The sequence below is a fragment of the Equus caballus genome, chromosome 6 (assembly GCF_041296265.1).
Source record: "Equus caballus isolate H_3958 breed thoroughbred chromosome 6, TB-T2T, whole genome shotgun sequence".
NCBI classification, from domain to species: domain Eukaryota; kingdom Metazoa; phylum Chordata; class Mammalia; order Perissodactyla; family Equidae; genus Equus; species Equus caballus.
The window spans coordinates 68,467,759-68,493,453 of record NC_091689.1 but is presented as its reverse complement, the minus strand read 5'-3'; the positions used below and the strand labels follow the sequence as shown (position 1 = coordinate 68,493,453).

General features: G+C 40.4%; 1 protein-coding gene, 1 long non-coding RNA gene and 1 pseudogene across 33 annotated transcripts in view; 1 reads left to right on the top strand and 2 right to left on the bottom strand.

Annotated features, from left to right (window-relative positions):
• The window catches only part of LOC138924672 (uncharacterized), a 47,717-nt gene extending 35,178 nt beyond the window's left edge, over nt 1-12,539 (bottom strand). For 2 of the 3 annotated variants that reach the window (XR_011439727.1, XR_011439726.1), the window contains exons 1-2: nt 12,301-12,539; nt 6,606-6,701 (exon numbers count right to left, since the gene is read on the bottom strand). This is a non-coding gene — a long non-coding RNA (uncharacterized lncRNA). Of the gene's footprint in view, nt 1-6,233; nt 6,312-6,605; nt 6,702-12,300 lie in introns of all 3 variants that reach the window. The other variant, XR_011439728.1, reaches the window with a different exon arrangement.
• LOC100630428 (large ribosomal subunit protein eL38-like) lies at nt 583-4,640 on the bottom strand (annotated as a pseudogene).
• Nucleotides 12,540-12,577: 38 nt separating the features above from the next.
• The window catches only part of CAPRIN2 (caprin family member 2), a 41,611-nt gene continuing 28,493 nt past the window's right edge, over nt 12,578-25,695 (top strand). For 25 of the 30 annotated variants that reach the window (XM_070271198.1, XM_070271197.1, XM_070271194.1 and 22 more), the window contains exons 1-4: nt 12,590-12,828; nt 13,978-14,243; nt 16,220-16,282; nt 24,736-24,822. In XM_070271198.1, coding sequence (XP_070127299.1) covers nt 13,992-14,243; nt 16,220-16,282; nt 24,736-24,822 — 402 coding nt within the window. In that variant the 5' untranslated portion in view covers nt 12,590-12,828; nt 13,978-13,991. Of the gene's footprint in view, nt 12,829-13,977; nt 14,244-16,219; nt 16,283-24,735; nt 24,823-25,695 lie in introns of all 30 variants that reach the window. The other 5 variants (XM_070271205.1, XM_070271203.1, XM_070271201.1 and 2 more) reach the window with 3 other exon arrangements.

Genomic DNA, 25,695 nt, shown 5'->3' with positions numbered 1-25,695 from the left:
AACAGATGTTAGCTCAGCTGCCAATCTTTAAAAAAAAAAAAAGCCAGGTGTAGAGGATAAAAAGATCTCTTGAAAATAAAAATCATGATAGAAATAAAAAATTAATAGATAGAAATTTTAAAAATCAGTAGATGTCACAATAGTTCCATGACTTTGGGGATGTTATTCAACCTCTGTGTCTTACTTTCCTTTTATACAAAATGAGGATAACAAAACTAACTCATAGGGTTGTCATGAGTAGTAAATGATGTAGGACATGAAATGAGCACACAGTTACTGCTACATGATTTTTTCACTTGCTATTTTACCATATTATAGCAGAGCAGATACTTTCGTTGTTTAGGGTTAGCTTGTAAATAAGTTTATTTGAATAATTGCTACTTTTTAATTTATTGGTTTCTTAGAAAAAACTAGCCTATAGAAAATGGAAAAGCATGTTATGTAATTCAAAAGTACTTTTAAAACTAAACCAGTAATAATTATTTCCAAGAAAAAGAGAGCAATGGGAAATTCATGAAGCCTATTGTCAGTATTTTTTAAGAATTTAAAAATTTTAGTGTAGTTCAAATCAGAGTGCCTGGTTCATTTCAGCTCCTTCGCTACCAAACCTGGGGGCAGGGACTACTTCAGTTTTTCTGCCTTCTCTGTGTCTCTGATGACCAAGGTATAAAAGTATCTGCTGCATCAAACTTTAAACTTCACATTATCCTTCTTTTTCTTAAAAAAATTTTTTTTAAAGATTGGTACCTGACCTAACATCTGTTGCCAATCTTCCCTTTTTTTTTTTCCTTATTCTTCTCCCCAAAGCCCCCCAGTACATAGTTGTATTTTCTAGCTGTAGATCCTTCTGGTTGTGCTATGTGGGACGCTGCCTCAGCCTGATGAGCGGTGGCATGTCTGCACCCAGGATCCGAACCGGCAAAACCCTGGGCTGCTGAAGCAGACCAGAGAACTTAACCACTCAGCCATGGGGCTGGCCCCTCCTCATTTTTCTTGATCTTACAGATTTGACATCCTTTCACCTGGTTGTGAGCAGAAAGTCTTTGATTTCCTCAATTTTGTGAGGCACGGTGTCCAGGAGAGCACGCAGGCCGTACAGCCAGAGGCAGGAAGCGTGGAGGATGGAAAAAAGCTATTGTCAGCTGTTTTGACCCCTAAACTGGAAGTGGCAGGTTGGGGGTTGAAATCCATTCATTTTTCAAAAAACTGTCTGCTCAGCACCTACTCTCATGTGTCAGGCGCTTGTATCTGGTGTTTTAATAATTGCACTTTAAAAAATATAGAAATAACTGTTTGAGAAACTTTTTAAAAAGTAAGATTGTATCAAAGGTGAGTAAATCTCTCAGAAAGTAGAACAAAAAGACAAACAGACCGAAAACAGGAAAGCAAATATAAGAAAATTAGGAAGATCAGCCCAGGAGATACAACATCTGAATAATAGGAGTGACAGAGACAGAGACAGCACACCAGAGTGAGAGAGAGATAAATAAATAAATAGAAGGGAGGAAGTTAGAGAAATAATTTTTAAAAATTTCTCAGAATTGAATTTCTGATTGATAGGGCCCACTGAGTGCACCAAGGTAACCTCTCTTGAAATTTCAGAACCTTCGGGATAAAAAGAGGATCATAAAAGCTTCCAGGTTGGAAAAAAAGTCACATGTAAAGGATTCAGAATCGTAATGGCATTGGCTACTCAACAGCAACACTGGCAACTGGAAGACAATAGAACAATGTCTTCAAAATTCTGAGAGGAAAGATATTATCAACCTGGAATTATAAAGTAGGGACTCTGTCAATCACATGTGAGGATAGAGTAAATTTTAATCTCTAAGAGTTCACCTCTCATGTCCCTTTTTTTCAGAAAGTTACAGGAAAGGAACTCAAGAAAAGGGATAACATAAGATCCAGAAAATAGGAAATCTATCACACACACACAAAAAAAAGAGGCAAAGGGAACTCCCAGGGTGTCGGTGAAGGTAACCGTTAGACAGATAGGAAGAGCAGAGAGCCAGCAGTCCAGACCAGCGCAGGTAGGAAAGCTCTGAGAGAGAGCTCCAGGAGAACGGAATCCTAGAGTGCGTGAAGTGCTGACACGTATTGAAATAGAGACAAATTGGTGAGAGTTTAGGGATGATATAGTGATTGAAAATTAAATGAAGTCACCAAAGAAAAACTTCTTTTGTTTGCCTATGAAACTAGACAAAGACATTAGGCAGTTTTTAATCCCAGAGCAAACACACAAGTATACAAGAAGAGAAATATAATAAAATCATAGTACATTACATGTTAATTAGTCCACTACATGGCTCAGCTGTGCCTGGCACATAGTAAGCACTTAATAAGTTGAAGCTTTGTATGAGGTGTTAAGTGATGTAATAGAGAAATGTATAAAGTTGCATAAGAAAGCTATTGAACACTTAATTCTGTCAGAAGGAGATAGGAAAGGCTTCATAGTAGAGAAAGCCACCACTGGGCCCATCACTGAATAGAGTTTGGCAGGTGACAAGTGGGAAGGATATTCCAGGTGGAGAAAAGTGTAAGCTGAAACATAGAGGTCTGAAAGTTCATCACATGTTAAGCAAAGAAAATGTGAGCCAAGGATTTATATACTGCAAGTTGACCTTTAAGTATAAAGGCTATAAGCAAACTGTTATGAACATTTAAACACTCAGAGAATATTGTTCCCATGAACTTTCCCTGAGGAATATGCTAGAAAATTAGTCTCGCAAAATCAAAATGACTAAAGAGATCTGACATAAAGACTGCGGCATTGACCATTACCAGCTCTAACCTCACACAGAGAGAGAATCAGACTTCACATACTTCCCAGTAGAAGAGCATGGCACTGCCTGTGAAGCAGCAGTGTCAAGAAAACTGAACCTAAGAGTAATCACGACGGAGACCCAAGAGAGGTGGAGACTAATTTAAGAGAAAATTCGAAAGCTCCCAGATGCCTGGTTCCATAAGGAGGGAGAGGGGAAGTTAGTCAAGAATGACAGTGAGCCTTCTAGAATTTAATCCAACACTTCTTATCTTCAGGCTGGTGACGCCCTATGATATCTCCTATGATCTCTGAGTCACACAGTTTTGTTTGGCCTTAATTTTGGCTCTCAGTTGCAGAAGATTGAATTAATCATACAGCCCAGATTCCGAGCACATTATCATCATTAGTCTGTGCAAGGTCCTTCTCTTGTTTTATTTATTCCCTTGTAACCTCATTTCCTACTTACATCTCCTTCCCCTCCTGTAGGAAAGCATTCTAATCTATTTAATGTGGTTTTATTTATTTGTATTGTTCGTATAAAATATGTATTTTTGTGTGCAGAGGTGTTTTTGTTCACAAAAAATGTGCATCTTATGCATCTTAGTCTTGGGTACTATGCTTTCAGTCCAGCCGTGTTCAGTGTGTACACCTGATCTGTTGCTTCTCATTGCCACTCACTACTCCATGTGTGCCTCAACCACACGACATACTATACTACCTACTCTCCCAGTGATGGACACCCAGATTATCTCTCACTCACTGCACCATAAGTATTGTTACAATGACCATCTTTGCATATGTCCCTTTGTGGACCTGAGATCATTTTAGCACTGGATGGAGCTTAAATATTGCCCAATGCTCATTTAATGATAATTAACTAGTATTTTCTGGATGTTACTATAGAACCAGGCACTGTTTTAGGTTGTTGGTATACAGTGGGAAACAAGATAGACAAGGTCTTTGCTCTCAAATAGCTCACATTCTAGGGTAAGGAAACAGAATAAATAAATTTTTAGAGGTAGTGAAAAGCCCTATGTAGAAAATTAAAACAGTCAGAGTGGCTACTTAGATAAGAATGAATATTAAATAAGAAGAGATAAGTAGATGATGAACATTAGATAAATAGATAAGAATGTACATTAGAGCTAAGACTTGAATAACAAGAAAAAGTCAGCTAAGTGAAGAGTTAGGTTAAGAGCCTTCTAGGCAGAGGGCACCATAAGTGTAAAAGTCCTTAGGAGGGAATAACCTTGACATATGGAGACAGCAGCAAGAAGGCCCAGTGTAGTAGACGGCAGAAGATGATGAATGTGGTGGAAGATAAGAACAAAGTATTGCTGCATGACAATGTTACACAAATTTAGCATCTTAAAATGACACAGATTCTTTGGATCAGAAGTCCTGGCACAGCTTAGTTCGGTCTTCTGCAAAGCTGCAGTCAAGGTGCTGGCGAGAGCTGGGTTCTCATCTGAGGCTCTTCTGAGGGCCAACTTCCGAGCTCATGAAGTTATTGGCAGATTTCAGTTCCTTGCAGGCTGATGGACTGAGGGCCTTCCTTTCTTGTTGGCTATCAGCTGGAGGCTGCCCTCAGTTCCTTGTTATGTGGGCCTTCCCAACATGGCTGCTTGCTTCCACAAAGCCAACGAGGGAGAGAGTCTCCTAGCAAGAGTCAAGATCTTATGTGCTGTTATTAGGGAAGTGACAGTCCATCATCTTTGCTGTATTCTATTGGGTAAAAACATGTCCAGGTCTCACCCACTCAAGGGGAGAGGACTATATAAGGTATGACTACCATGAGGTGGAGACCATCGGGCCACCTTAGAGTCTGCCCACCACAGTAAGGTAAGAGAGGTGGTGGGGGTGGCGGTGGTATCATGACGGCCATTGTAAGTAATATGGATTTTTTTCTAAATGGGGTGGAAAACCGTTAAGAGTTTTGAGCAGGGGATTATATCAGATTTAAAATTCTTAATTCCTCTGCTTCAGTGCTTAGGATAAATTGTAGTGGGGCCAGAAGGTAAGCAAGAAATTCAGAGGAGGCTGCTGCTATATCCTAGATAGGAGATGATAGTGGCTGGGCTTAGGTGGTAGTATATACAGAGAAAAGTGGGTAGGATTGAGGTAATGCTCTGGAGGTAGAGTTGACAGCACTCAATGATTTATCGTGGGGCTGTTCTCAGACAAATTAAGTAGTTTGCCCAAGTTCACAAACTTTGTCACTGGAAGAGCCAGAATTAGAACTCTGCCTGCCTGGTTCTTAGTCCAGTTCTCTTTCTACTATGCCATTATGCCATGATATACACAGTACATACTCTCTCTACTGACTCCAATTTCCTACCCTCTCCCTCTCCCCCCCAAATTTTGCTTTTGACAAACAAACATAGCACAGACTGCTTTGAAGGAGAGATGGTGTTGCTGCAACTCTAAAAGATGTTTTTGGCATTGGTAGCAATAATGCTAGTGGTACGTAGGGGTAGCAAACACAATGGTCTCAGAGAGGAGGATTTGCCTACTCCAGTATTGGCAAGAGGCCCCATATATTCCTGTATGTTGCAACTCTTGTGATGCCCCCACTACACATTCATAGTAGAAGTCTGGACAACCTGAGTGATGCAAAGTGTGGCAAAGGAGCCTGTGCTGTCTCCTGAGATGTGGGGTTTCTGTCGGATGGACACTTTGTGTACTGCTCACTTCCTTCCCTAGGCTGTCCCTCACGGCATTCGTTCTTCTAGGTCCTTACTACTCTTCTAGAGTAGACAATGACACAAGAAGGGAAACTGTTTTCGTAGGAATAACTGAATAATTGAGTCTTTACTATATGACAGGCAATGTGCTAAGTACTTTGCATCTATTAGCTCATTTAATCATCAAAACAGCTTTGTGAATTACTTTCCCATTTTAGAGGTAATAAAACTGAAGTTGAAGGAGCTGACTTAGACTTAGCTAGTGCTCTTACCCACCTGTGCCTGAATGTAAATCTCTTTCCTAGAAAAAAAAAGTGCATCAATGGAGAAACATTTAAGTGAAGTTGGCTTAGTTTCTTTTCCCCTTGTGTTAACTTGTAGCTGTTAGGCATTAATATATATATATATATATATGTTAGGAAGGTTTTAAAAGTCTGTATCTTTTTTTCTATTTTCTATTAAAGTTGACACTTTTTTTCTCTTTCTTCTCCATGGCCCAAGAACCATTTCATTGCCAAGCTACAGGAAGAGAATATTCATTCTTTCAGGATTCCTCCTGAGATTAGGGTAAATATTCTTAGTTTTAAAATAGGTGATTCACTGAATTTATTCTGGCAGAGACATCTGCTTTAAAGCTTTCATTATAGCAGCATAGTTTTAAAGAAGCTAGTTTCCAAAGACTGAAAAATATCAACATTGTGACGAGTGTGAAACAGAGGTAGGAACATTCGGATCAAACAACAGGAAGTAGCTCAATTGCCTTTGGGGAGGGGGAGCTTGCTCACCTCACTTTTGCCGGATTGTAATTCCAAACAAAAAGAATGCAAGGAAGGCACCTCAAATTGGGCCACTGGTAGAGGACACTGGAAAGGGAAGTAGGGAAGAGACATAGAAAAAGTAAGGCAGCTACCGAAAGGTGCATTATTAAACCTGCTACCTTGTGGGAAAACTCTGGAAGATAATACAACATACAAACCTCAGAATTATCCCACTGGAGGGATGGGGAGCTGAAGAGTCATGGATGACGGTTGTGTGTGTGTGTGTGTGTGTGTGTTGGGTAATTTTCTGTCCTCATGACCGCCACAATCCCACAGAAAACCTTCTGCAATCAGCAATGGGGAGGGTGGACCCTCAGGCACAAGGATGCAGATACTGACCGTTGGAAGTCACAGAAACACACTGAGAGGTCCTCGGAATGTGAGCTGGGCACAGGCGGCAAATGCTACATATGCATTTCGGCGATTTGGAAACACCTGTCAGAAACACAATTGATTCAGTGAGTCTGCTTCTAGAGATTTCTCCTTCAGACACACTCACAAAACTGCAAAATGATAGCTGAATAAGACTATTCATTGCAGCACTGTTTGTAACGGCACAAGGTGGGAAATGTCCTTAGTGTACTTCACTAAAGGGGGTTAAACAAATTGATACAGCGATAGTTTATACCATGCAACGCTAAGCTGGTTTGAAAGAAGGAGGAAGCTCCTTGTATAGCGATATGGAATGATGGCAAAGATACACTGTTAGGAGAAAAAAGCAAGATGCAGCAGTGTTTGTATGTGAATATTTGGCTAAAAAAGATGGTGGTGGTGAGAGACTATATGTATCTGTTGTGTGTGCCTAAAAATCTATGGAAAGATACGAAAGAAACACTTAACACTGATTGCCTTGGAGGAAGGGAACTGAGGATAAGAGCGAGGGAGACTTTTCCTTCTGTAAAGTGGCTGTATTGCATTAGCTATTCAAAAATAAAATTTAAATAACTTACAAAGAACAATTTATCTTTTTTATAAATTTCTTTTTAGCTATTTATTTGTATTTTTCCTTCTTCTCCCAAAAGCCCCTCAGTACATAGTTGTATATCATAGTTGTGGGTCCTTCTATTTGTGGCATGTGGGACACTGCCTCAGCATGGCTCTATGAGCAGAGCTAGGTCTGTGCCCAGGATCCGAACCCGCGAAACCCTGAGTTGCTGAAGCAGAGCGCGTGAACTCAACCACTTGGCCACAGGGCCAGTCCAAGAACATTTTATCTCGAGGGCAGTAGTGAGCTACTAAAATTTTGTTTTGACCTCTCATTGATTATAGAGGAGTGAGATGATCAGATCTGTTGGGATAGACTGGCAGTTAGTTGGGAGGGATGCAGGGTTTCAGGGAGCCTAAAGGGAGAGAGAATGCCTGGATTGAGTAGGAACAAAAGTTTAGTTCCCAGGGCCAAGGCTCCATACAATTGGGGAATATTATTTAGCTGTTAACCTCCCAGGCAGTGTACTCGAGTAGACTGAGGACTCTGTCTGAAGATAAAAAGTAACAGGGTACCTGTTCTGTGTTCTTAGATTCTGTATGTCTATTCAGCATCCACTAATCAAGGCCAAAGTGTTTACTTCTCTCCTGCAAGTCAGCTTGTCTGGAACTTGCACACTTTCTTATCTAACTCTCACACGCCAAGCCACTATTTCTCCTGCCCTAAATCATCCCCTGGCAATAAGAGACCCCCCACTACAGCCCAAAGCCCACTGAAATGATGCAAACTAGCCAATCCTAGGCTGTTGACTCTGCTCTGCCTTGCCTTTCCTGCAGAAACCTCAGTCAAAGCTCCGGCCTACGCCTTCCCCTTGCGACTGCTTCTGCCTCCTTACCCAAACCTGTGGCTTCCCACGTGGCCCTGTGTGGTGTGGCATACCCCTCTTCTCAGCAAATATAAGTAATAAAAATCTTCTTTCAATGGCACTGACCTCTCTAGGTTGTCACTCAGTCACCTCCATAAATTAAAATTCCATGGTACAAGTGAGACAGTATCCAATTTTGGATAATAAACATTACTTGGGGGAAATTTTTGTGTGGAGAAGAATGCACAGTATCTTAGACTATCCTCTAGTCCCATCTCTTCCTAAGAAATCTGAGAATCTGTAATAAACTGAAAAAATAAGTAAAGTAAGAAAATAGAGAGAACCAGATTGCTTTATTTGCGGGCCAGTAACAGAATTAAACACGGGTGGGAGAAGGGTTCCTGAGATAAGAAAGAATAAAAGACCCAGGAACCATACTGAATTAGACTGCCTGGCAGCCAAGCCAGCTACATATGCATAAAACATGAGTTCATGTCCCCCAGAGAAATCTGCGTGGTTAGGGCCTTCTTTTTCTTCCAGACTTCCACTGCTCTCTGCCATGAGAGTATATACATTTCCACTTACGACAAAACTAAACCCAGAGCCCTTAAAAAACAAACAAACAAACAAAACAGTTTTATGAGGATAGAATTCACATACCGTATGTGTTAACTTCCTAGGGCCCCCATAACAAATTACCACAAACTATGTGGCTTAAAACAACAGAAATTTATTTGCTCACAGTTCTAGAGACTAGAAGCTCAAAATCAAGGTGTCAGAAGGGCCATGGACCCTCCAAAGGCTCTGGGGAGGAGTCACCCTCCTCCAGTATGACCTCACCTTAATTTGATTACGTCTGCAGGGATCTTATTTCTAGATAAGGTTACATTCACAGGTACTGGGGCTTACGACTTCAGCATATCTTTTTGGTGGACACAAATTAACCCACATGAGACGATTCACCCGTTTAAAGTGTACAGTTCAATGGTTTTTAGCATTTCACAGAATTGCGCAACCATCACCACTATCAACTTTAGAACATTTTCATCACTCCACATAAAAACCCCGTGCACAGTAGCCGTCACTCTCCATTTCCTCCTAAAACTTCCCCCAAGTGCTAGGCAACCACTAATCTGCTTTCTGTCTCCATATGTTTGCCTATTTTGGACATTTCGCGTAAATGGAATAATACACTATGTGGCCTTTTGTGTCTGGCTTTTCTCACAGAGTATGTTTTCCAGTTCATCCATGCTGTAGCATATTTGGTACTTTATTCCTTTTTATGGTTGAATAGTATTCCTTTGTATGGGTATACCAGATTTTATTCATCCACTCATCAGTTGATAGACACTTGGGTTGTTTCTACTTTTTGGTTATTTGAATAATGCTGCTATGAAAATTGGTGTTCAAATTTTTGTGAAAATATGTTTTCACTTGTCTTGAGTATATACCTAGAAGTATATACTTGGAATTGCTAGGTTATATGGAAACTGTAATGTTTAACTGTTTGAGGAATTCCCAGACTGTTTTCCGAAGCGGCTACACTGTTTTACATTCTCATCAGCAGTATACCAGCGTTCCAATCAATTTCTCCCCATTCCCATCAACATTTCTTATTCTCTGTCTTTTTGATTCTAGGCATTCTAGTAGGTGTGAAGTGGTATCTCACTGTGTTTTGATTTGCATTTTCCAGAAGACTAGTGATGTTGAGCATCTTTTCATGTACTTATTGGCTATTTGTATTTCTTCTTTGGAGAAAGGCCTCTTCAGATTCTTCCCTCATTTTTAAGTTGGTTTACTTGTCTTTTTATTATTTAGTTTTAAGAGTTCTTCATATATTCTTATAATATATAAAAACATATAACATATTGTATATCTATAATATATATTATTGTTGAAACAAGTCCCTTATCAGATACGTGATTTGCAAATATTTTCTCCAATTCTATAGATTGTCTTTTCATTTTCTTTCTTTTTTTTTTTTTAAATATTGGCACCTGAGCTAACAACTGTTGCCAATCTCTTTTTTTTTCTTTCTGCTTTTTCTCCCCAAATCCCCCCAGTACATAGTTGTATATTTTAGTTGTGGGTCATTCTGGTTGTGGCATGTGGGATGCTGCCTCGGTGTTGCCTGACAAGCAGTGCCATGTCCGCACCCAGGATCCAAACCAGTGAAATCCTGGGCCACTGAAGAGGAGCACGCAAACTTAACCACTTGGCCATGGGGCCTGCCCCTGTCTTTTCATTTTCTGGATGGTGTCCTTTGAAGTACAAAATGTTTTCAATTTTGATTAAGTCCGATTTACCTATTTTTTTCTTTTTTTGCTGTGCTCTTGGTGTCACATCTAAGAAACTGAACTTTTAAGACGTATTGCTTATTAAAAATGAGTAAATAATTTATGTGAGAAATTCTGGGGTAACAAAATAATGGTGGATAAGAAGTATTTTTTCCAATGACAAAATAACCTGTACTATATTAGGCTTTCCTTTTAGGATAACTTTTTCATCTTTCATTTAGGATTCTTATCCTTTTATGGGAGGAAGAATTATGCAGATTACCATTTATTCAAATAATTACTATTATATATTATTGTTGTGGTTCCCATTTGGACAAGTAACATTTCTGTTAAATAACGAGGTGTCACTTAAAAGCATTATTTATTTATTTTTCTAATTTCTAACATGTCCACAGTAAAGTAAAAAGAAAATTAAAATCATATGAAATTCCGTCTCCGGTTCGAATCCTGGGTGCAGACATGGTGCCGCTCATCAAGCCACACTGAGGCAGCATCCCACATGCCACAACTAGAAGGACCTACGGCTAGAATATACAACTATGTATTTGGGGGCTTTGAGGAAGAAGAAAGAGAGAGAAACAAAGAAGATTGGCAACAGATGTTAGCTCAGGTGCCAATCTTAAAAAAAAAAGATCTTTTCCAGCGGGAAAGCTCTTTTTGGATTCATCTTTTTCACTTGTTCAGAAGGCATCACGGCAGTATTATCTACTGAGGTACGATCTCCTACAAACGTTATGCTATACAGACTGTATCTTACCGGACTCCACATTTAATTACTTTTGCTTTTACATTCTTTCTTGATTCGTTTTCTGAACCCATGTTGAGAAATAATTCTGTATAGATTTACTCAGAATTATTCCATTTAGCGGAACATTTAGGATCTACAGCCAGATCTATATGACCCAAGGGATAATTCTTTCTTAGTTAATTAGAAGGCCAACATTTCATGATTAAGATGACTGAAATACCATTCTTAGGTTCATTATTAGCTCAGGCTACAACTGGCATACCTGTGCTGGAACTTGCTGCCTACTCATTGATTCACATTTTTTTACTTCACATTTTTTTCACCATGCCCATTGTTTTTCGTATAATCAAGGTTGAAGGCATAGCCTTCCTCCCCTCATGTTCGGCAGTTTCTGTTCTTTCTCTGGTTATAAACACTGAAACAAATGGACAATCTAATATTTGTCTGACACTCAAGGTCCCACATGTGATTCAGAGATTCAAAGCTAAAATGCAACATTAAGGTACATTATGGCAACAGGGACTGAAAAGAACACAGACAATAACTGGCAAAATACTGTATCAAGAACTGTTAAAAATCATGATAATTTTTGTGTGGGCTCAGCCAACACTTTTTAAACTGGAACTTTGTTTCCTGGATTATACTCCTGATTTTTCTCTCTTCTTCTCTTCTTAGTCTAGACAATTTTTATCAGAGCTTCAGGGCCAATTCAATTCGTTGCAATCGGTGAACACATGTTGAGGCTGAGGTCTTGCTGGGTGTTTTGGTTTTTTCTTTCTCTTAATTCGCTTGGTACAAGAAACACCATCCCTTCCTTGAGAAACACTGATGTATTTCCAGCCTTTTCCATTAATTTTATCCAACCTGAAAATTTTTATCAGCTTTTCCTCTGTGTACCAAGGAATTCATCTGTTTCAAAGCAAGAAATAACACAGCCTAAACAAACACAATCTTACTATTGAGGGATGGGGGGTTACCCACTCTGTTTTTATGGCTATGTTGATTTGGGGCTTTCTGCTCTTACAGGCTGAGTCCTTTCTGGGGAAACGGTGATTTTTCCTTATCCTACTGTGAAAGAGGGAATCTGGGGGGCAAGGGCGCCCCTGCATTTCAAGAGTGCTTAGACCTCAGAGGCTCAAGCTGCTTTAACTGGCAGTTCCACAGAGGGCGCGCTGCCCTGTTCGAGGGATGGGAATCACCTGTTCAAGGTCGCCCATCCAATCGTTACAGGCTGTAATCAGCAAGGTCGGGCCGCTCCGCGGAGACGACAGCGGGCGGCTCTTGGCGTCACACCGGGCCCACCTGGTGCCCAGCCGTCTGCGCAATCGCGGGGAGAATGCGCCCCCTCGCGACCGATTTCCCGCCGCAGCCGGGCCTGGAATAAACGCCCGCCGGCGGCGACCAGCGGAGGCCGGGGCCGGGCCCACCGGAAGGGGGCGGTGTCGGGCGGCCCGAGGCTGCGCGCGCGGGCGGGCGGGGGCGGGGCGAGCCTATATAAGCCCCGCGCGGCGGAAAGGGCGGGCCTGGGCGAGAGCGGCTGAGTCGGCGGAGCGCCGGGCGCCGCGGACGCCGCCAGCGGGGCTGGGGCGGGGAGAGGGAGGAGACGGGAGGAGGAGACGCGAGTGCGGGGTGGCGCCGGTCCACCTCCGCAGCTCTCCTGGCTCCCGCCGGCTTTCGAAGGCGGGCCCGGGCTGCGGCAGCGGCAGCGGCCTCGGTGGCCTGCGGAGGTGAAGCCGGGCTGCGGCGGCGGCGGGGGGAGGCGGCCGGCCCGGCGAGGGAGGGCAGGGCTGGGCGGCCGCCGCGGCGGGGAGGTGGAGGGGCGGCTCAGCATCCTTGGGGAGGGGCGGGCCCCTCGAGGGCAGGTGGCCCGGGCGTTTTCCTCCGGGTCGGCCTCCCGAGCGGCACCTGCCGTGGTGGTCCAGGCCCGGTGCCTCGGCGTCCACAGGGTAGTGGGAAAGGCGGGGGTCGGGGCCCTCCGGCCTTGAGTGCCCGCTGGGTAGAGGCGCCTCTCGCGTGGGCCCCTGCGGGGACTGGGCATCAGCGCTGGTGTGCACCAGGCCTGTTATGCCCTTGCTTTGGGGGCGCTTCCAAGGGGAGAGGGATGGAGACCTCCGATGCGCGGGCGCTAAGGGGGTGCAAGGGCCACTGACTAGGGCGTGTAAGGCTGGCTAGCATGAGCCCTTAACCTGGTTGGGTGTGAGTGGTTACCGGTTAGTCTAACAAAACAGAAACCGAATTCGGGGCGCTCACAGAGTGAGAGAGTACCTCACTTATGTCCAGGAGGGATGGACTGGCGTTGTAGGCCCTAGAGCAATCAAAGGGAAGTTAGCATTCTTGTTCACGAAGCCACTCTTCAGTTAGTGAGTGAGAGCTCCAAAAGAATCGTGTGTGTTCAGCATTTTCTTCTGAATGTCATTGTTAATGGTTGGGGTTAGGGCTGGTGGTGGTGAGGGGTAATGTACAGAGGTTCGAATGGCTGCCTTAAGATCCCAGTGTGGAAAGCTTATTTTTACGTGTCATCACTTGACCATAGAAATTATTCGGAATGTGGATTGCCCTCATGAGAAGAGAGGCGCTCTGAAGCCGTTGCTTGATTAGCAGTTTCTCCTCCCTGGGTGGAAAATTGAATTTCTGGAAACATCTCCCGTGTTATAGATTTTGCCTACGTAAAGGCGCTAGTGCTTGGCACTAATTGCCTTAAAAGTAGTGAGACGGAAGCACGGTAGCTAAAGCACCATTGGGGTTTGAGCTCACTTCTGTGGAAGAGAATTTTGAGGGAGTGGGTCTAGACTTTTCAGGGAAGTTAAAGCCTCAGTGTGTTCCTGTCGACCTGATTTACTTCTGTATGTAACTTCTTTTCTTCTTCCTTCCTTCAGCCTCATCTGTTTCAATGGTGCAACTCTCTTCATCTCCTTTTGGTTACCAGTCACCTTCAGGCCATTCAGAGGAGGGAAGAGAGGGGACTATGAAGTCAGCCAAGCCCCAAGTGAACCACAGTCAGCATGGGGAAAGTCAGCGGGCCATGAGCCCCTTGCAGTCTGCTCTCAGTTCCGCTGCTTCTCCTTCCCAAGCATATGAGACCTATATTGATAATGGACTCATATGCCTTAAACACAAAATTAGAAACATCGAGAAAAAGAAGGTAACTTTCTTTCCTCCCAGCTCTGTATATGCACCATCTTAAAACAGGGTTAAGGAACTGACATTTTTCCTTCCTATCAGGGCGCATAGGTTTTCCTTCCTAAAGATTTAACTAACCTTGGGATTTAGCTGGCTGAAAACATGCAAGCAGGCTGAATCTTGGATATATTAAATATTTTCTGTTTGATTTGTCAGCATAACTGAATAAAAATATTCTTCATAGTAAAATTATTATACATGCTACTGTTGAAATACTTGAAAAGTATTGATACTTTAGGTTAGGTGGATTCCTTGAGTTGAGTATTAACGTTTCTTTTCAGAGATGAGCAATAGCCTGATTTTTTAGCTTGTTTTCCTTGTGACTCTGCAGCACTTGGTAATGCAGTATAGCTGCTGCAGTCATCGGAAGCTTTAACGGTGATAGAGCCAGAAAATGTTTTAGCACTGATTTTTGTGTTGCTAGGTGATCATTTAAGATTGGTAGATGAAAGCATCGTCGAGAGCCTTGTTAAGAGACTCGGGATTATAATCAACCTAACGTTACAGTAAATGCTGATGTAGAGATCCAAATCATTCCTCATCTCCTGAGTCATGTAGCCTGTGAAACAGTACTGCACATTGCTTTGTTGTGTCATGATTGTCTTTTGCCTGTGAGTGTAAGGTGAGTGATTAACTATCTGGACCTAGGAACTCTTCCATATTTTTATGCTAAGACCTAGTTAAACCTTAGGAAAGTTGCTTTTAATGGAGGAGTGTGAAGAGATTTTTAAGAGTCTAGTTGACTCCGTTTCTTTTCCTTTCTTTTCTTTTTTATACACTAGAAAGGTAGGGAAGGTAGTGAAGAAGGGCTAGTAACTAGTAGTTTCTCTCTGGCCCTAGCTCTCATCAGTTGTCTTTTCAATGCTTGTAGTTGATCACAAGTATGATACGGTGAGTGTGCCTTGGTCAGCACAAATTCCCGGCCACTGTGGGAAACTAGTCAAAGCAGGATCTATTCAAAGCAGGGTCTGTCGGTGGAGACTCGCTAATGTCTTTCCCCAGCTGGAGAAACTATCTATATGTGTACTTTACTCTAGCTTAACTGTGGTACCTCTTTAGTTTTGAATGCCTATCTGACAGTAGCAATGCTTTTGTTTGAAGCTTCTGGGAAAGCATTTTAAAGCTATAAAGCCAATATGGAAGGAGCCTAGACATTACTTTTGGAATACTATAGGGGGTCAAGTCGTCATTATGGGGACAATAAATGCAGTTTGTTTGTCATGTATTTACTTAAACATCAAATTTAACATGAAAAATAGCTTCAAGTTGAGGGTATTATAATGCTAGGAAAGAAATCTTTCGCATTTCTGTACTTCATTAGAAAGTTTCCTATCAGACAAACGCCACATAATTCAACAGGTAACTAATAGTTTAAGCATGAGGTTAGAGCAGGATTTCTCAGCCTCAACGCTCTTAACATTTGGTGCTGGATAATTCTTTCTTATGGGGGAGTGTCCTGTGCATTGTAGGGTGTTTAGCAGCATCCCTGGCCTCTACCCACAAGATGCCAGTAGACCCCTCCACCTCCCTCCTGTCTCCCAAGTTGTAATTTGGAGATAACCAAAAATATCTCCAGACATTACCAGATATCCCTGCGAGGGAAAATTGCCCCTGATTGAGAACCACTGGGTGAGGGGCATATGATTGACTAGTTAAGTCCCAGTGCGTTAGGTAGTCTGATTATAAATAGAGGCTGTTAAGAGAAAAGGGTTTTCTTACTGCTTAGCTTTTGTAATTCCAGACTAAAGTTGATTGTGTGTAATATTTTTCCCCCCGACTGGAATTCATCTACAGTTGCTGCCTGCCTTGTACTAGGAACTTGCAGTCTGATAGCTTACCTCAAGAACTTTGTTTTCATAAGAAACAAGGTCTGGTATTTTTTTTTTTGCTTCAGGATTTTGTATCAGACTATGGTAGATACAAGTTTCTCTTTTGTAGCTCAAACTAGAAGATTACAAAGATCGCCTGAAAAATGGAGAGCAACTTAATCCAGACCAGTTGGTAAGTGGCTTGTGATCCTTTGGTTGGACTTGCTGGTTTCCTTTTCTTAATAAAACTCTGGGTGGATTTGGTGAGATCAAAGATTTGATAGGCCAGAAAAGAAGAGTGAGAAACCCCTGGATTTTTCAAAAGACGTTGTCTTCTTTGCCTGTTAGATCTTATAGATTTCACTCTACTTCTTTTGCACTAGCAGATGGTGTGGATGGGGATGTGAGTTGTTAAGTAAGAGTGAAAATGTAGACTATCACTAAAAGTTAACATATGGATTTAAATTAAACTTTTGGTAGGGTGGGCTGAGGAGAAGAGGAGAGAGTACTCTAGATTTCTACTGTTCTCGTATATTCTAAAGCTGACATCTTTCTACTCCAAAATGTAAAAGAATATTTACTCTATCTTGTCTTCTTTTTCTCCAGCTGCATCCCCTTAATTCCTTTTATGGTTTCTCCCTACTTTTCGATCCTGGATTGCCCTCTCAGGAGGCATGTTTATCTGATAGAGATGTGACCTTTTGTTGTTGTTGTTTAAACCTTACTATAAATATTAGACTGTTTACAACTTTTTAAAGTTTAACTTGTCCATGGTATACCTGATAATTGCAAATTTTATCTAATTTGGCAAAGAGTTTTTGCAATATGGAAATAAAAAAAAATGCTTCATTGATATTTTCCACTTTGACCTGATCACATCTCCTTGCTAAGAAGGAACAAAATTAATCTAAAAGTTATTTGATCCAGCTTGTAGATCTATTGTCTTTTATCTTTCCCAACTAAGATTTTTAGTTGTATATCGTAGATAACTGGCGTTCAAGGACTTTTCCCTTGCCATATTGGCTCTTCACTGACCTAGAATTTTTGTGATGTAGTAAATTATAATTTTGCTGAGGCACAGGTTTGAATTGTGTTAGCTCAGAGCATGATGTGCTCGCATAGCTGGTGAGAGGACTTAGCTGGATATCCAGCATTTCAACGTGGCTTTGTTTTCAAGTAGTCATGTTATGTTCAGTAACTTTTAAAATGATGAAACTTTTGTTTGCATAAATATCCTTGAAGGAAGTGTTCTATTAGTGTTTTTGATTTGGGGGAAATATGGAGGGTGCGGGTGGGAAGGTTGGTGATTCTCATGGTAGCTCTCTAAGAAATGTCAGGGACATGCTATATTTTTCAGAGCTTCAGCCGGGCAAACTTTAATCTCAATATTTCTTTCCTGTCTTCATAACCACACGTTGCTTCTATAATATTAACTTTGATTTCTCAAGTAATATGCTGACAGCTGCTGAATTTATATTGCAATAGATCAGTCCTCTGAACTCTAGATTCCTAAATCCAGTTGCCTGTTTGACATCTCCTGACTTCACCCTGCCCCCCAAAGCCTGTTCCTCCTTTAATCTTAGCTATGTCAGTTAAACGCTTGATGCACTAGAAGGATGGGGTTGCCAAAAACCTTGGAGAATTTCTCATCTTTCTCCTCATACCTCACTTGTAGCCCATCAGCAGGTCTGGTCAGTTCTATCTTCAGAATAAATCCAGAAACTGACCGTTTTTCATAAATTCCACTTCTGCCATCCTGGTCCAAGACACATCATCTTTCATCTGCATTCCTGTAATAGCTTCCTCACAGATTTTTCTCTTTCTGCTCTCTCTCTGTTCTCAACACAGTGGCCTCAGTAATCCTGTTCACATGTAAGTCAGATGTTCATTCCCTGCTCAAAAGTTCCCATTGCTTCCCATCAAGGTGGCAAAATGTCCTTACTATGGCCTGTAAGAAACCCTGCAAATACGCTCCCTGCTTCCTTTTACATCTTTATTGCATTTCCTACACTGCTCTCCCTTGCTAGCTTCGTTCCAGCTACACTGGCCTTCTTGCTGTTCCTCAAACATCGCAGGCACACATCCACTTCAGGGCTTTGTACGCGTTGTTCCTACTGCCTGGGATGCTTTTTCCCAGATGCCTAAATGGCTCAAGTCCAAACCTCCTTCAGCTTTTTATTTGAAGGTCAGCTCAGTGAAGCTTGTCCTGACAACACGGTACCTCCATCCTCCCATTCACACTCCTTAGCTCTGCTCCTTGCTTTAATTTTCTTAATAGAAGCACTTTTCTGACAAACTGTAAAGTTTTATTTTGTTAGTCTCTCCTTCCCTTATGGTATAAGTTCCATTAAAGTACAGATTTTTTCTGTTCATTGCTGTTTTCTTAGTACTTAGAATAGTGTATAGCATATAGTAGGCACGTAAGATAATTATTACATTTAGATTTACTAAACATAAAATGATTGAATATTAGATTTTTAGATGTGATTAAGCATATAGTTTGTGGTACTTTTGAGAAATAGCATCTTGTACAAGCAATCTATATTTAAGGTAGAAATTTAGAAAATGCAGGTATGTCGGAAAAAATCTATAATCTGACCCTGCAGAGAGCTGTTGTCAGTAGTATAGTGTTTAATTTCAAAGCTCTAAGTTTAGTTTTTTAAATTGGTAATAATTCACATAGTTCAGAAATTAGGAAATACTAAAAAAGATGCAATTTTTCTTTTACTCTATCCTTCCTCTGTTCACTTCTCCCCTTACAAAATAATAATTGCTAATAGAGTCTTATGTATCCATCCAGAGTTTCTTTAAGCCTTTATAAACAAATACTTTTCTCCCTGTCTCCTCTCTCTCCATTTTCTATACAACTTACCTTAATATAGATACTTTTTGAGCCTTTATTTTTGCCTCTTCCTTTTTTTTTTAATAGACTTTATATTTTGAGCAGTTATGGCTTCACAGCAAAATTGAGCAGAAAGATAGCAAGTTCCCATGTCCCTCCAGACCTGACACACACACAGCCTCCTCCACTGTCAACTTTGCTTCCCAGAGTGGGACATCTGTTACAGTCAAACCTATGTTGACACATCATCATTGCCCAAAGTCTGTAGTGTACATTAGGGTTCACCCTTGGTGGTGTACATTCTGTGGGTGTTGACAAATGTAGAATGGCACGTATCCACCACTGTGGTATCATATAGAGTAGTTTCACTGCCCTAAAAGTCCTCTGTGCTCTGCCTGTTCACCTGCCCTTTCCTTTTTTAATGTCATGTCAGTGTTTCCATGATGCATGGTCTTTAAAGTTGGGTTGAATTGTTTGGTGAACTCTCTGAGCCTAGTTATTTTTTGAGTAGGAGTTCTTTGAAAATATCCCCTATTTTTCCTTTGGAAATTGATTTGTTTAGATTTTTTTTTCTTTCTTTGAAGTCAACTTTTCAAACTTTTACTTGAAAATCGTTTATTTTATCTAGTTTAAAAAATTTATTTGCATAGATTGGGGCCAAGTAACTTTATAAAAGTCTGTTTCTGTGTTTCTTCTGTGTATTTCTAATTTTGTGTAGTTGTATTTCCTCAGTTTACTCTTAATTAAGTTAGTGGGGTTTTTAAGCCTGCTTTTGGATTTATTTTATTTTTTCTCTTCTGTTCTTTGTTTTTGTTTTTAAAGATTTTATTTTTTTCCTTTTTCTCCCCAAAGCCCCCCTGGTACGTAGTTGTATATTCTTTATTGTGGGTCCTTCTAGTTGTGGCATGTGGGGCACTGCCTCAGTGTGGTTTGATGAGCAGTGCCATGTCCGTGCCCAGGATTCGAACCAACGAAACACTGGGCCGCCTGCAGCGGAGCGCGCGAACTTAACCACTCGGCCACGGGGCCAGCCCCTCTTCTATTCTTTTTATCTTGCTGCTTTCCTTTGGTTTCTTTGCTTCATTTTTTAACTTTGAGTCGAGGGCTTAATTCATTTCTTTCCTTTTTTCCCCCCACGGTAAATTTTCCTTCAAGCACTGCTTTAGCTGTATACTATAGGTTTGATACTGTGTTTTCAATATTGTTGGTTGGACATTTTGTATTTTTGGTTGGTATTTTTTCTTTCACTCAACAGATATTTGTAAATAAAGCTTTCTGTGATCTGCATGGCTGTTGTAGCCTTTAGTAATAACTCTTAAGTAACCTATCAGGACTAAGCTACAGGCCTCTAAGATTTCGCTATCATTGCTAACATAAACCTAGATTTCTCCTTTGAAATAGAAGATGAATGTCTTCGTGAAGTTGAGAGTCCCATTTGTAACTTCAATATCTGTTTTGGTTCAGATCTGGATTTGAATGGAGACCTGAGATTCAAGTGAGTGCGTGAGCACAAGGCCAGGGGCACTTGATGATTTCAGCTCCACTGAGATTTTTACCGTTAAAGAATTAGGATTTGATAACCATCCCTTGTTGCTAAACTCTGACCTATGTTATAGTTAATGCATAATGCTGAACTCATTACATAATACGGAATCTTTTCTCCTTTGTGGTCCCACTGCTGTTGACCTAGTCAAGGCAAGCCACCTAAATGTTACGTAAGCTTCCTAATTAATCTCCTTGTTTTGAGACCTTCCTTTCCAATTCACCAGTCCTACTCCCTCTAGTGTTTTTTTCTTGAAACAGAAATCTCAGCATATGAATCTATTCAGAAGTTTTAAATTCTCTTCAGAATCTTTAGCATATTTGAGGCTCTCTAAGATCATGTTCTGAAATACCTTTTATTTGTTCAACAAAAATGCATTAAGTACCTACTCTGGGAGGTGCTGTGCTTAATGCTATGGATATCGTACCTAAGGGACAAATATGATCCTTGCCTCCATGAATAAATGTAATGGGGAAGGGAGGCAGGAAATAAGCAAATATAAACGTGATGAATGTTCAAGTGAAGTATGGAATGATAATGAATTGTAATGAGGAATCTAACTTAGTCTGGAGAGTTGAGGACAGCTTCCTTGAGAAAGAAGGGCTTTGTTAAGACCTAAAACATGAGTAGGACTTAGCCACTTAAAGTGGAGAAAGAGGAAGAAGAGCAGACTAGGCAGGTGCTAGTATGTGGAAAGGCCCTGAGAAGGAAAAGAATGTTTTTACAAAAAGCCTTTCTGAGAAATTGGGAAGAAGGCCAGTATGGACGGAGTGATGAAGCTGGAGGGGAAGCCACATTACACAGATCTTTGTATACCATTTAAAGACTTTGTGCTTTTTCCTAAGGGCGTCAGAAATGATATAGGGGTGTTTTAAGCAGTGAATAACTACAGATTTGTAGTTTAAGAAAATCACTTTGCAGTGTGAAGACTGGTTTGGAGCTGGTAAGGATGGATGGATATAAGGAGACTAGATAAGGGTTGGCTGTAGTCTAGCTCAGAGATTAAGGTAGTGGCAGAGAGATTTTGAGTAAAAGTAGCTGGATTTGGTGGCTGGCCCCATGGCCAAGTGGTTAAAGTTCAGTGCTCCGCTTTGGTGGCCCAGGGTTTGTGGGTTTGGCTCCCAGGTGTGGACCTACTCCACTCGTTGGCCGGTCTGTAGAGGCATCCTACCTGCAAAGTAGGGGAAGATTGGCACAGGTGTTAGCTCAGGGCTAATCTTCCTCAAGGGAAAAAAAAAGGATTGGCAACGGATGGTAGCTCAGAGTGAATCTTCCTCACACACACGCACACACACACGAACACAAACACAAAAGTAGCTGGATTTGAGAGGTAAAATCAACATAGCCTGGTAACTGGATGTAAGAGTAGAGGGAAAAGCCAAGAGTGGTTTCCAGGTTTCTGGCTTGAACAGTTGCGTGGATGGCAAAACCATCTATTGGGCTTGGAAACACTGCAGGAGAGGAAGGTTTGAGAGAATGGGATGAAGAGCTCAATTTTTGACCATTGATTTTAATGTGCCTGTCAGGTATTAGGGGTGATGTCTAGTAAGTATTTAAGGTACAAGTCTGGAACATAGAGAAGTTTAGTATATAGATATGTCACCTCTATGGCTGCTGATTGAAGCCATGAGAAATGATGAGACTGTCTTGGGTGAGAGTATAGAGAGTAGAAAAGAAGCCTAGGACAGAGTGCTGAGGAAATCTAACATTTAACATTTGGATAATAATGGCCAAAAATATTTATAGTGAACTTACTTTAGGGTCAGACATCATTCTGAGTGATTTATAAGTTAATGGAAAAATTATTGCAGCTGGAGAAATGGGAGGAAATGGAAGTTTAATGTTGTAAAAAACAAGACATGTTTGTAGAGCAGGAGGGTGCCTTTATGTTAAGTCTTCTGAGACGTCAACTAAAATGAGAGCTATAAAAGATCCTTAGCTTTAAAGGACGGGGTTGACATTGCTGACTTCAGCTAGGACAGTTCTAGGGGAATGGTGGAAACAGAATCCAGGTTGATAGAGCTGAAGAGGAAATGGAGCGTGTGTAGACATTTTTGAAATTTGTCTGAGACTGGAAGGAGGCGGTTGCCAGAAAGGCACTTTTTGTTTTTCTTGTTTAGCTTGGGGAGACTTGAACTTTTTAAATGCTGGTTTAAGCATCAACAGCAGGAGAAGCTCAAGACATTAAAGAGAGAATCATAGAGTGAGATTTCCTATGAAGGCAGAGTGGATAGGATCCAGGGCACGGGTAGGAGGAGATCTCCTTCACTGTAAAGGAAGGGAAAAAGAAAGGATGGATCCACATATGATGGTGGGAAGTTGAGGTCATTCCCATTTGATCCTGCTTTTCTTGAGTCAAAGTTAATACCATTTGGGAGTAGATATGGAGGGGTATTCCTTTCTAGTTTTACATCCCACTGAGGACTGTATACTATGCTTATGTTGTCTGTGCATTCTTGGTTCGGTATTTGGAAGGCCTCTCTACCTTTTTTATTATGAAATATATGGTACAAACAAAATGTTGCATTAAGTTATGATGCATAATAAAGCAAGCATCAGAACCCACCACTTAACTCAAATATTGGTTACCAGCACCTTTGAAGCTCCTTCTAGTACTTTCTCTTTCCTATAACTTGACCCTGAACTTTTCCCCTCTCCTTCCCTTGCTTTTATTTTAATAGCACTTGTTTGCTGCCTTTAAATCTGTTAGGGTTGCTTTCTCGTACCTTATAATAAATGTTACCATACTATAGATTCTGTAGTTTGCCTTTTTCACTCATTATGTTTAGGTTTTTTAGATTGATGCAAGGAGCTATAGTTCATTTGCTTTTCTCTCCTCAGTAGTAGTCTGTAAATAGATGGATGTTTGAGTTGCTTGGTATTTTTTGGTATTCTACTTTGATCAATCTTATATGTGCAGTTGAGACATAGGTGAAATATTTTTTTCAGGGTATATACCTATTATTGGGCTGTTGGGTATGCCCCTAGTTAACTTCATGGGTAAAAATGCCAAACTGTTTTCCAAAATTATTGTACCAATTTATGCCAATACTGCTAATACACAGAAATTCATGTTGCTCTATACCTTTGTAAAGACTTATAATCAGGCTATTTTTTAAAAAAGTTTTATTGCAGTATCATGCACATATCATAAAATTAACCCATTGTAAATGTACAATTCAGTGATTTATAGTAAATTTGTAGAGTTATGCAACTATCATGACAGTGTAGTTTTAAAACATTTCCACAACCCCTACAAGTTCCCTTTTGTGCCGTTTGCTTCCTAGCTCTACAAATTTGTTTTTTCTGGATATTTCATATAAAATAGAGTCTTTTGCATCTGGCTTCTTTGACTTAGCATTATGTTTTTGAGGTTCATCCATCTTATAGCATGTATCAGTAATTCATTTCTTTTTATTACTGACTACTGTTCCTTTGTATCGTTATACTACGTTTTTTTAATCCATTTACCAGTTGCTGGATATGTGGATTTTTTTATTTTGAGCTTTAATGAATAATGCTGCCATATACATTTGGATACAAGCCTTGATGTGAACATATGTTTTCATTTCTTTTGGGAAGATACCTAGAAGTGGAATACTATAAATTTAATTATAGAGTCTTTATAGTATGTCTTTATCTGGTTGGAGAAGTTTTCCACCTTGTTCTATTTCATATTAGCCCTTTGTTCCTCTGTATAGATTTGAGTTAGTATAAGTCCCATAAAAAACCCGCCTCTTCTCTAATTAGCAACTTTGTGAAATCTTAAAAAAATTTGCTCCTTTAAATTTGCAATATTTCTGTTACGATACTTAGTTTTATCTGTTATAGGTAATTGTTTACAAGTCTTTTCCCTCCTAGTGTAAACTTCTTGAAGTTGCTTATTCATCTGTGTCATCCTCGCTATGCTACTTGTGTAATGCCTTTGAGTAGTGAGTGAGTGTTGACAGAGGAATCCTATTGGCTCAGTGCTCTCAAAGCCCACAGGCCTCTCTGACTGTAGACTTTATAGATAGGGAGTCAGCCATATCATTATTATTATTATTATTATGGCTCAGATTTCTAGTATAAAAATTGAACTTTTAAAGCAACTTAATATAACTTCTACTAAATACTTTTCTCCCTACTTTTTTGAGTATGTATAGTAATTGGCTAGTTCATGAAGTCTTAAATCTCCTCTACTACTTTTAAGGAACACTTATTTTGACATATTTGTACTTAGAAGTCCACAGAATTGATGTTTTCTTATCTTATTTGGTAGGAAGCAGTAGATAAGTATGAAGAAGTGCTACATAACTTAGAATTTGCCAAGGAGCTTCAGAAAACCTTTTCTGGACTGAGCCAAGATGTAAGTATGTTTTCTTTGCTTTTCCTGAAACCAGTTTACTTACTCGATCTTGAATAAAATGTCAGTGTCTAATAATGGTGCTTGGTTACCATCCATCTCATTCCTGCTGATATTTTATTGGGCATGTGAGGTTGAGGATGGTTACTGAAGAACTAATGTTTTCAGATTTCTGGAGTCGCAAGAGAGTACAAATGGTATCTGAATATGAGACATTGTGAATAAAGTTTTAGTTATCTAATATGTATTATTTCACTATGGAATTATAGAAGTTATCACGAGGGAGAATAAAAACTATTTGACAGATACATTTATTAAAGATGTTTTAGAATATAGGTTTGTAAATTTATATAAAATAGGCTTATAAGTTTAGCGTTATTTAACGTATTAGGAAACAGAATTGGTAGACTCTTCTGGAGACCGTGACAGTTGTTACCAGGAAAACTTGTGATTCATGCTGCATAGAAGTAAGTCTCATCTCGCTGCTTGTTAGGTTCTCTATGTTGGCAATGCAAACTTCTAACCTCTGTCAGATTTAATCAGTAAGAAATAGGAAGTCTGAGCATTCATTAGTGAATATTCTTCACTGTTTCAGAATCTTGTATTAGAAAGCCCTTTAAAGATTGTCTTCTAAGAGTTGAGGAAGTATTTTTGTAAATTCATTTCTAGGGTGGCGACCATGCCTCGTAAGGTAGTCTCTTTTACTGTTTTGGATATTTTCTTCTTGTAGGGTGAACTAAGATTTTCTTCTCCATTCCTCTGGTATCAAAACAATAAAAAAATAAAAACAAACCCCAAACATCGTTTCTAGGCTAAAACCATTTGCCATCTTAATCCTTGTAATATAGTTCTGAATTGCTCTTTTCTGGACGTCTG